Genomic DNA, 11988 nt, shown 5'->3' on the forward strand with positions numbered 1-11988 from the left:
TAGAGTTGTTGCCAAAGGGTTTACCCAACTTGAAGGACTTGATTTCTTAGACACTTTTGCACCTGTTGCTAAACTCACTACCCTCCGCCTTCTGCTTGCTATTGTCACTACCAAAAATTGGATTTTAAAACAACTTGATGTCAATAATGCATTTCTTCATGGTGATCTCCATGAAGAGATATACATGACCCCCCCACCTGGCCTCTCTCTTCCTTCTCCCCAGCATGTTTGCAAGCTTCAACGGTCTTTGTATGGCCTTCGTCAAGCTGGTCGCCAATGGTACGCCAAACTTTCTACTTTTCTTTTATCAAATAATTACTCTATTTCTGTTGCTGATCACTCTCTTTTTCTTAAATATAATAATGATAAACTCACTGTTATTCTTGTTTATGTTGATGACTTGCTCTTAACTGGTGATGACACGGAGGAAATGAATACAATTACTGCATCCCTTCACCATCACTTCAAGATAAAAAATTTAGGTAATGTCACTTACTTTTTGGGACTGGAAATTGCTCGCAACAGTACTGGTCTTCATTTAAGTCAACGCAAGTATACTCTTGATCTCCTTCAAGAAACTGACATGCTTGACTCTGCACCTGTGGCCACTCCTATGACTCACACCTCCCGTCTCTCTCCCGACCAAGGCTCACCTCTCGATGCTGATGCCACTTCTCAATACAAAAGACTCCTTGGACGTCTAATTTACTTAACCAACACGCGACCAGACATCGCCTTCGCTGTCCACAATTTAAGCCAATTCATATCTGCACCCACAACTCATCATCAGCAAGCTGTCTCACGTCTTTTGCGTTACCTCAAGGGCACCCCTGGTGAAGGACTATATTTTTCTCACACTAGTTCACTTCACCTTTGTGGTTTTAGTGACTCTGACTGGGCAACATGTCCTACCACACGCAAATCTGTCACTGGATATTCCATCTACTTAGGAGACTCCCAAATATCATGGAAATCAAAGAAGCAGTCAACTATCTCCCGCAGCTCCTCTGAAGCCGAGTATAGAGCCCTTGCCACCACCACATGTGAGTTACAATGGTTGTCTTACCTCCTTCAGGATTTACATCTTCCTCTCTCCCAGCCTGCAACCCTGTACTGTGACAACAAATCTGCCCTTCAAATAGCTTCCAATCAAGTTTTTCATGAACGAACCAAGCATATCGAAATTTATTGTCACCTAGTTCGTGAAAAACTTAACTCTGGTCTCCTCAAACTACTACCCATTACTTCTGCAATGCAAGTTGCTGACATATTCACCAAGCCCCTTGCTTCCGCACAATTCTCTACTCTCAAATCCAAGCTGGGCCTGACAAATATCTACTCCCCAGCTTGAAGGGGGTGTTAATATATTTAATTTTCTATTTTAAATTATTGGGTTTTGTTTGTTTGACCCAACTTTCCCTTTTCTGTTTCAGCTAGGTCTTAATCTTTTTCTTATATATACACCATGTATTTTACTCTCTAATATACAAGTGAATAAAAGTTTCTTTTATATTTATTTTTCTCTACAATTAGGGTTCATCAAAACCTCTCTTTCTTCATTACGATTACGTGTGATTACGTACGCTACATTAAAGCATCACATCAGACAAGGAATATTCATCTTCATTTACTGTAATATTTCTTTTTACTTATTATTTCGATGTTGTTGTAGGATCTTCCTGCTCCATTTTCACAATATATTTGACAAGGAAGATTCAATAAGGTTACTGCATGGTCTACTAATGGAGGTGGAATGCAAGGTGTTGAAAGACGCATTAAATTTGGCAAAGGGTGGAAGAATTTTTGTCGTCTTCATTCTTTTCGTGAAGGAGACAAGATTATCTGTGATACCAGAAATCCTTCTTCTCATATAAAGGTTTCGTTACTTACTTCAATTCAAAGTTTAAACTATCCTGAATAATTTCTTTTATTATTCTCTTAGGATAATAGTTATCAGTGCTTACGAAAGATCAAACATATTTATTTTTGTGCTTTGACTTTTTTTGAAAACCTGGACAGTTAAGTGTTCTTTATATTTATGTTGATTATATGTTTATGTTTAGTAGTATTCATATTCTATTTGTTCATGCATTTCTTGCAATGTGAATACATAATACATAAATTATTACAATTTTATTTCATTATCTGATATATTTAAAATATGTTGGCATTATTACATATGTTTAACGCTATAACAATTGTCAGTATATTAAAGTCATAAAATCTTTAATCATATTTTTTATTTTATATATTTTGCGTTAATATTATAGAATGCTTATATTCATTTTATTCTTTATATATTGTTTATTATTAATTAGTCATTGAAGTATTAAGTTGGTTGTTGTTTTTTTTAGAAACCTGATGATACATATATGTTTATTATTGTTGTATGATTTTTAAGATCTTTAGTTATTTATATAAATAGTTTCATTGTGTTTATATTTCATCATATTTTATTTGTATTATATTACATTTTAATTTAATTTATATAACAAAAGGTAATTTCATAATTTAATATGATTTTTTTTTTACAATATGATTGTACTTAATATAATATAATGAATTACTTTTTTAATTATAATAATTTTTCTGAATATGATTGTACTTAGTATAATATAATGAATTACTATTTTAATTTTCAATAATTTTTCTGAGAGATTTTTCAGATTAACTTACAGCATGAAGTTGGTGAAAAAGACTTCATTTACACCGTAAATATGTATAAAAACATAATATTAAATAATTATTTATATAATGTATTTGTTCAAATTATTATATTGTAATGTATTTATTATGATAAAAAATTATTCATTTATTTTTACTTATTTATAATTAATTTTTGAACTACTAACATTCCAAATTTATGTTATATTATATTTCCAAATTTATGTTATATTATATTAAATTTTTTATTATGTAAAAGTAGGTAAACTTATGATCAATGATTAATGCGCTATATTTAATTTCATTTACTCAATTTTATAATTTTTATATAAAAAAATATTTATTAATTTTAATATTAATATTTATATTTATATTTATATATAAAATATTAAAAAAATTCCAAGGTACTAGTAATTAAAATTCACAACAATGGTGGAGGATGAGGTGAAACATCAACAAAATTAACTTAACCTTTATCCATTTAAGACCTAAAGTGACAGACACATTCTGCTTGAAGTGACTAATTTTGAATTTCAATACTTTTATAGATTAAACAAAAAAGTATTATATACTTTTGAGGGTTAAAAGAAATTTAGCCTTATAAACTTTCTCTCAAAATTTGAAGGAATTTATTCGATACAATTTTATTTTTCTTTTTCGGTCATTATCAGCTTCTAGCTTCTTTTATTGGTGTCTCTATACAATATAATTACGTGTTTTTTTAGCAAGAATCATTACTGTAACAGTTTGATGCAACAGAGTGGGGTCGTACGGTCATAAAAATACTATAATCTCTTTCATTTTATCTAGATAACGTATTGTGTTGCTTTGGATACATTTGTTAAGCCCCTCTTTTTTCTTCTCTTTTTCCACACATTTCTTCAACCAAACCACTCAAGCTTTCTTACACCCAATATTTTTAAACCTGCACCCAACACAGTTTTAAATTTTTGAATAAAATTTCAAAATTAAAAATAATATATTCCAGAAAAATAGATCCGAAAGAGATTATTATGTTTAAAAAAAAAGTTAAAATCCCATTTCGGATAAAAAAATTCATTCCAGGAAATCCGGAAACATATTTCACAAAAGAGAGTTTAGAATATTTTTCCACTAAAATTGGGTGCATTGAAATGGTGCAGGAAGCAATTGCCCCTTATGTTATACTAAACGAAGCGTAAAAGCCTCTTATGGATAATAACCAAGTTATTTTTCCTTCTATGCATGTTGAACACTTGCAACATCCTAGAAACGAGAAGTATCTTTATAGCATATATGGGCCTAACACGAGGAAGTTAATCTACATCATCGAATAAATTATCAACTGAAATGTGTGGTACAATTGTTATAGAAAATATAAAATTCGCACTGTCATCCAAATAGAAAACATGTTAAGCTCCTAATGTAAAGTAAATGATAAAAAATCACCTTCGGATATTTTTTTTGTTAGAATCAATTTGTATGATGTCCCCAACTTCAGTCCTACCCTGATCAAATCTTCGCATATACAAATAACTAAACCTTTCATAATCAATCCATTGACCCATTTGGTTAGATTTTTCGCATTTGTATCAATACGTCAACTTTTCGTGTGATACAACAATAATTTAACTCTCGTCAAAATAATGAGTTTGAGGGGGCAACGAAATCGTATAATGTAATCAGTTTGGTGTATTCAGGTATTAATTTTTCGATAATTGATAACAGTGTTCTCTAACATTTTTTCCAACATGTTTTCCTATTTATTTAGATTAAATTAATGCGAATACAGTGAATTTCATTTCCAAATCAGCGAGACAGATTTTAAGCAATAAGAAAATGTTAGAAAGAGAGCATGAGAAAATAGACTCAATGGATTTTCATCAAAATAATTTAAAATTTTGGATGGCGTGCTGCCTAAATTAGCAACCTATATCCTTCATTTTTCTATATTCTTCCTACTCAATGAGATTAAAACAGAAGCTACAGCGTTATACAAAGGATAATTACATGAAATTATGAACAATTTTTACAGATAACAATAACAATAATAATGCATACACCTTTGGGTAAGTATAATATCACATGCTCATAGCTCTTGATGAAATCTCTGATTCCCCCTCTTGTAAGTCTGGTTCAGCTACGTCATGGTTAACCTACAATACATGAAGAAAATTGGGTCAAAATCACTTACAAACATTATCACAGCTCATCAGTGCTGCAAATAAATGAAAACATCTGTATGAAAAATATACTCTATAAGCAGGGAGTTCACAAGGCAACTTGGACAGGCAGCAAGCACGAAAAAATAAATTCAGATGCAATGTCATACCACTGAACCCTCCATCTTAGCTAGGTACAGATCTAAAGCACCATCTCCACAAAGAATTTTTCCGCCACAGCCAGGGGAATTTACGGATCCTACTGACTCCTCATCAACAACAACCGCATCAATCAATTCATTTCCAGCTTTAACATCTGGAATCTGGTGCATGCACGCATTCAATGTATTAGTTAAAGATCCAAGAGACCAATCTTAGATAATTGAAGAGAGCAATATATTTTAAAATATAAGACATCACCTCAAACATAGCTTCCGTTAAAATGATTTCCAGTAGGGCTCTTAAACCCCTGGCACCTGTATTTTTGCCCATCGCTTTCTTTGCAATCAATCTCAGAGCTTTCTCTGTGAAGTGTAGCTTTACCTGAAGTTTAGAGATAAAGTTTTCAGACAGGTTTACCTCTAACTGCCCACACTCCCCATTACTCGCTTGCACATTCATAACAAGTATAATAAAAACTCATACAACTCAAATTGGTGAAAGGATAGAAGGGAGTTGCTTGAATGATTCTGAAGCAGATCAGGTTTGACCTAGCACATAACACCACCAAATTCTATCAAAAACCATAAAAAATTAGATCACTCAAGAGGGTTTCAAGAAGACCTCTAATCTGTTCTCACTATTAGGAAGTGGGTTTTAAACCAACTCAGTCTCACAAAACTGACTGGATTGTAAGGTGAGGTTTACCTTTACTTAAATACAGTAATTTAATTTTATCTCTAATTGATATAGAATTTCCAACAAACTCCTTCATGCGAAAGACTGGAGTTCTAGAGTATGAAATTAGATATTTGTGGGTGATCCGACAGGACCCTACATGATAGATTTAAATTTCACATAAACTTCGATACCATATACTAGTCAATTTCCCTTCAATCAACCAAATTAAAGTTTGAATAATTTGTCTTCTTTAAATACCCAAATTTAGTTGGTTGGGATGATCCAGAGATATCAATAACTGCTTGAGTTTTTACACCACATACACTCACACAAAGTAACTCTCACAACAACAAAAATGTGTATTTGAGAGAGAGCAGTAAGGGAAAACTTCTTACATTATTCATGTCAAATAACTTCTTGTACTGCTTAGCAAGAGCATTTTTTGGTTCTGTGAGAACCTGTAAAATCAACATTTCAGTAGTTGTATGTCCAGATATCCATGCAAAAGAAATTTATTCTAAACTAAAAATAGGCTTGTGAGTTTTAACATTTTAACTTAAAATTAAATATTTCACAAGATAAAAAAGTTAGAATTTTAAACTAACATACACCTATGCAAGCAGCATATCAAGAGAAACATCAGATTTCTCAATGCCAATCACACACTTCTTTTTATTCAATTAAAAGTAAAATATAGATGATAATTTCTAAGTCCACTGGAAAGAATCTCTTGTGCTACTTTTATACACATGAGGAGACCTTAACCCTTAAGTTCCATATCAATTCTAGACTGCTGTATATCCTTATCCTAATTTTGTGTTCCTTTTGCAAACTATAAACTAACATGAACCAAGAGCTTGCACGTGTCAGATGGCCATATAGTCATTCATTAAATCCAAAAGAAATGGCCATATTATCATCTAGCTTTTCTAAGAGAACATAATATAAAAAGAATCCTTATATACAGTAGGAGATACGTAGAAATTAAATGCCTCTGGAAGGCTTAAAAAGACCATAAGGTTTATCAGCCTTGCATATATGCGTGTACCTGCATCAATAATGAGTGAGCAAATAGAATGATCATAATAACGCAACAAGCAGAGTTAGAACTTACTGCACTATACTGCTAGTGAAAGCAGGAAAAGCTACAATAACAACTAAGATTTGAACAATGCTTATAATACCTGCATAAGTTGGTCTTCAGTTAGAGCTGACAAGCTAATTAAGATTGGAAACCGTCCTATAAACTCTGGGATGAGACCATATGCAATAAGATCAGCACTTTCCACCTGAAAATTACTGATGCTACTTTTAGATGCATTTGGAAGGTTGTTACAACAATATTATTCTTTAACTTCTGTATTTTTCTCTACTGCTGTAGAACTATGGAAAGTGCACAACAGAATAGCTAAAGTGCAAGATTTATATTAGCTTGAATTGATCGAAGTATATACCTATCTAGTTTTACAGGAAAGTGAATAAAAAAATTCAGTCAGATAACCATAATCAATTCTCACCGACTCAAGTAAAGTTGATGTTACTGCAGCATATGTAACTCCACTAGTTCTCATATTGGCACGGATTGGTGCTCCAAAACCAATTGAAGAATCTTGCCGTCTGCTTGTTTTCAAAAATCAAAATTAGATGAGAAGTCTACCAAAAACCAAGACATGTGCAGAACATCTGTGAACAAATATTCTTTCCAGACAAAAAAGAAAATATTACCTCTCGGAAATGGTTTTTTCAAGATCAACAAATGCTCCACCACATATAAAGAGAATGTTCTTCGTGTCAATCTACATATCATAAAACATGAGTGGAAAGTTATGCAAATTAATGACTAAATGATTTTAGAACCATATGCATATTGCACTCGGAGAATAGGCGATCATGGAAGCTAACTAATATTTACAAAATTTTGACGAATACTTGCTAGGGAGAAAAAAGGCTTCCTAGAGAATTAATCCATCTTACATTTTCATCCTCCTAATTATCCTCCAACCACGTATAGCCTCTGTCTGATGTATCTAGCATTAGTGCTCTTATGTTAATTAGGTGATGGTAAGGTCTTTAAAAATGATAATTCTAAACATAAATACATAATTCTGAAGTGTTCAGGTTCAAAGAAAGCCCCAAGATAATACCGGGCAAGAAATTTCATAAATCATATCATATCAAAGAACAAACAAGAAACAAATGACAGATGTTACACTTTCCAAGAGAACATACCTGTATGTTATCACCCCGTGGATGCTTCCTTGCTCCTTTCTCGGGGACGTTTACTATCTAGACAACAAGAAAGCATTCCAAGTTCAGGTTACTATCTATTAGAATGGCACTAACCAGCCCGCAACTAATATATTTTTTCAGAAACCTTCAGTACAAACAATTAATATTATCATTGCAGCATTATCGTCATAAAGCTCTACAATACAACTTTCCTTAATTAATAACAAAAGCCAGCATCCTCCAAATGAATAGTCCCCATAAACAGTTCTTTGAATCTCAAAACTAAGATCTCAGCAAGCAAAAGAATATACTGTTTTGGGTTGTATGTTGGACAATACCACTAATGCATCGGTGATATGTTAAAAAAACCTTGCATAAATGAAGGAATAAAAGATCAAAATGGAATTACTGAGATAACCTAAGCAAGGAAATTACTTATCAATTTGAAAACTTTAGGCGCAGAATATAAAAGATACTACCTTCTTATGGTCATCATTTAAGGGTTATTATTAAATTAGAGACAAGTACATAGAACTCAATGAGTTCACTTAGCACTTCATTTACAAAGAAGGAAACCAATTATTAACAACTACATTTTGGAATTATTTTACTTACAGTTCCTTCCAGCATTTTTAATAATGCCTGCTGAACACCCTCACCAGAAACATCTCGGCTAATATTCAAGCTCTCAGCCTGTAATATATAACAGTTAAAAATTTAAAGCTATAGTGGAAGGCCATTTATGAACTTGTCCAATTAAATTAGAAAAGAACCTTTTTAGTTATCTTGTCCACTTCATCAATGTAAACAATCCCTTGTTTTGCTGCTTGAACATTGAACTCTGCTGCCTATATGGGAAAAACCAAATTCATAATGAAGAGATGGAAAGTAGAACTAAAAACACAAGATATCTTCTGAAAACCTAAAATTATATCTACAGCTTCATAAGAAAAGTATTCCAACAATCACATAGATTGAAATGAAAGCAACTGTAATACGAACATAGCAGTATTTATGACCAAAACAAAGTGTGCTTAATGCATCTGTATAGCAACATAAAAAGAGCCACAATTGATGAGGAGCTTAACCCAAACTATTACTAGCTTCCTGACGTCTACACAAAAATTATCTGCTAGAAACAATGAGAGGCACCAAACCTTGGGAACATTGGCCCATAAATCAGCCCAGAAAAAAATATGGGAAGCAAGGTAAAGCTTTTCAACAAATGTGGAATTTTTTTATATATGTTTGTAAATGCTATGTAAAATTAGGACAGAAGGTGGAGATTTTTGAAGAACAAGAAAAACTTGTTCATTTCACTTTGTTCAAAGAATTGATAATTTGTTCAAACAACATCATACTTATACAGAATAATTTACATACCGCAAGTAGTTTATACAATATTGATTCAACGTCTTCTCCAACATAACCGGCCTGCAAATTAGAAAATTGCCCCTCTCAGATCAGTACGCCAAAAATTTTGTCCAAGGACAAAGAAACCACCATGAATCAACCATGGAAACAAATCAGAAATAGATGATACATTAAATAATACCATCTGAATATCCACATTCTAGAAGTAAAACTTGTATTCCAATTAGCACAATATATTTTCACTCCATAAATCAATACCTCGAAAATTCACATATCAGGCACAAAAATCTGGATACATTATTATCATTTAACTCAATCCTGCCCAACATTACTCAGCCAAACTCTAACACGACCTCCACAAAGAAAACATACTTGCCTGCGTTAGTGTAGTTGCATCAGCAATGACAAAGGGAACATTCACAAAACGAGCCAGTGTTTTCGCAAGTAATGTCTTCCCTATTTGATCGAAATTTGATTAGCATAGCAGACATGAAGTAATTTCAGAAACTAGCAAGAAAAGCACAAACAACATATTGCATTAATAATTCTCAGTGAATAAATAAAATTAGTTTGTAATGAACGTAAAAATATAATACACCTGAACCAGTTGGACCCATCAAGAGAACATTACTCTTTTCCAGCTCCACATTATCGTCATCATCCAATCCTTCGGAGATTCCCGCATCCTCCCCTGACCTAGTGATAAAACCAACATTCAGTCATAGAAAACAAACAATTTCCGCAACAAAAGAATAAACTACGAAAGCGAAAGAACAAAGAAACAAACCCGTTGAATATTCTCTTGTAGTGATTATAAACCGCTACAGAGAGCACCTTCTTGGCCCTGTGTTGCCCAATAACAAATTTATCGAGACCCTTGCAGATTTCCTTGGGAGTTGGAAAATCCCTACCCAAATTGGAGCCTCCGAGCCACCCAGTGTTCTCTTGGCGGGGCCCAGAGGAGGCCCGAACAAAATTAACACTGAAAGGAGTTTGCGAAGGCACGGCAGCGTCCTGAGGCCAGTCCTGTGGTGGCTCCCCATTGCTGCTACAGTAGAGTCTGAGAATTGTGGGCCGTAAAAGCCCAGTGCTGGTGCTGTGCCAAGAAGAGAAAAAACTGGGTAAGAAATTGAGATGCAGCTTCTTCTTGTTCCATGCAGAGAAGATTCGAGACATAGAGAAGCCTCTTCCTTCGGTTGGGATTAAGATCAACGGAGATTGGCTCGGTTACGAAGCTAATAGGATAAGAAACACACCTCCGGTATCTCTTCCTTTATTAATCCCATTTATCTACGCGTTTACTATTTTAATAATAAAAATAATAATAAAGAAAGAAAACGGCGTATAATTATATATTTCATCAGTTTTATTTTTCTTTCAATTGTCAGATTAAAAAAATATTTATCTATTTGCTGTTTTTTTTTTAAATATCTATTATTTAAATTTAATTATTTACATATTTATGGTAAAAGTGAAAATAAAAATATATATTTAAGTATTACAAACACAATTTTTCCAAATAACTTGATATATTCATTTTAAGATTATGATTAGTGTTAATATGACGCAGTATACACATTACTAGTAAGTATCTTGAAATATTAGTATATAAGCTTAGAGGGTCCATAAGAAAATAGAAGTGAAGATATACAGTGAGAAAAGTCCTGATAGATTAGTATTAGATTGGACACACTCATTATCATAAGCAAAGATGAAGAACTAACACATTCCACCACCAAATTTGTTGGTGGAACCCTTTTATTCACAATTTAACACACAGACTTGCAAACCATTTTGCTATAATCAGAGATGATCTAGTGAACCAGAGAAGGAGTGACATGATCATTCAGCACCAACTGATTCAGAGCTCCTGCTTGGCCCCATCTGTGCTCAGCTTGGCTTGCTGCTGATCCTCCCCTGCAATGCTAACCACCCTGGGACCTTTGATCTTTTCAGGTGACAACTTGTCAAGAGTCAAAGTGAGCACCCCATTCTCCAGCTTAGCCTTCACACTGTCCAAGTCCACATTTTGTGGCAACCTGAACTGCCTCCAGAACTTGCCATAGGACCTCTCCACTCTGTGCCAGTGATCCCCTTTCTTCTCCTCCTCTCTCTTCCTTTCACCACTCACTCTCAGCACCCTATTCTCTTCCACTTCTATCTTTATCTCTTCTCTCTTCATCCCCGGCACATCCAGCATCATTACATGCCCCTCTGGGGTCTCCTTCCAGTCCACTCTAGCAGGTGACATGACCATCGATTGTTCATCTTTCTCAACCCCAAATGGAATTTGTTCCAGCACATGAAACGGGTCTGGGAAGCGATCCGACAAGAGCTCAGCCAAAACGCCTCTGGGAGGATCTATGAATGGTAGTAGAGACCCGTTTGCTTTGGTGACCAAGAGCAACAACAGGAACAAAATGAGTTGTTGTAGCCTCATTTCCAGTATTAATAAGGGGGCTAGAAGCAGACAATGATGGTTAATAGTAGAAACTTGTTGGACTTTGCTACTGCAATTTTGTGTCTTCAACCATGTGATGACCTATGACACAAGTGCACACGTATATATAGCATGTAGAGAGACAAATGTGGCCAAAAGTTAGGAAGGTTCTTGAAGAATCCATACCATATGGATGGCACAGAGTGAAATGGAAATGTTTTAGCGAAGAGAGATTTAGAAAGTTCTACCATAATTTGGAATATATTTGGTGTTTGAAAGGAGGATGCATGAACTCTCCAC

At 33.9% G+C, this 11988-nt stretch overlaps 2 protein-coding genes across 4 annotated transcripts; both read right to left on the bottom strand.

Annotated features, from left to right (window-relative positions):
• Positions 1–4520: 4520 nt before the first annotated feature.
• On the bottom strand, positions 4521–10537 carry LOC137827908 (CLP protease regulatory subunit CLPX3, mitochondrial-like). Of its 3 annotated transcripts, none has more exons than XR_011083795.1 (14): positions 10036–10531; positions 9847–9944; positions 9625–9704; positions 9258–9308; positions 8648–8722; positions 8490–8567; positions 7875–7931; positions 7371–7441; positions 7163–7262; positions 6830–6934; positions 6041–6103; positions 5226–5348; positions 4899–5128; positions 4521–4799 (listed from the first exon to the last, which is right to left on the bottom strand). XR_011083795.1 is itself a non-coding variant. In XM_068634282.1 (14 exons), the coding sequence occupies exons 1-14, from the start codon at positions 10422–10424 to the stop codon at positions 4725–4727; spliced, it is 1518 nt and encodes a 505-aa protein (XP_068490383.1). In that variant the 5' UTR covers positions 10425–10537; the 3' UTR covers positions 4521–4724. The 3 variants fall into 3 exon arrangements, 2 of the variants coding, with proteins under 2 accessions (XP_068490383.1, XP_068490384.1); XM_068634282.1 differs by having other exon boundaries at positions 4976–5128; positions 10036–10537; XM_068634283.1 differs by having other exon boundaries at positions 4976–5128; positions 9847–9939; positions 10036–10195.
• A 359-nt stretch (positions 10538–10896) lies between these two features.
• Positions 10897–11781, bottom strand: LOC137827909 (22.0 kDa class IV heat shock protein). The gene has a single exon (XM_068634284.1). The coding sequence runs from the start codon at positions 11686–11688 to the stop codon at positions 11110–11112; it is 579 nt and encodes a 192-aa protein (XP_068490385.1). The 5' UTR covers positions 11689–11781; the 3' UTR covers positions 10897–11109.
• Between the last annotated feature and the right edge of the window lie 207 nt (positions 11782–11988).

This window comes from Phaseolus vulgaris, chromosome 7 (assembly GCF_000499845.2).
Source record: "Phaseolus vulgaris cultivar G19833 chromosome 7, P. vulgaris v2.0, whole genome shotgun sequence".
NCBI lineage: Eukaryota > Viridiplantae > Streptophyta > Magnoliopsida > Fabales > Fabaceae > Phaseolus > Phaseolus vulgaris.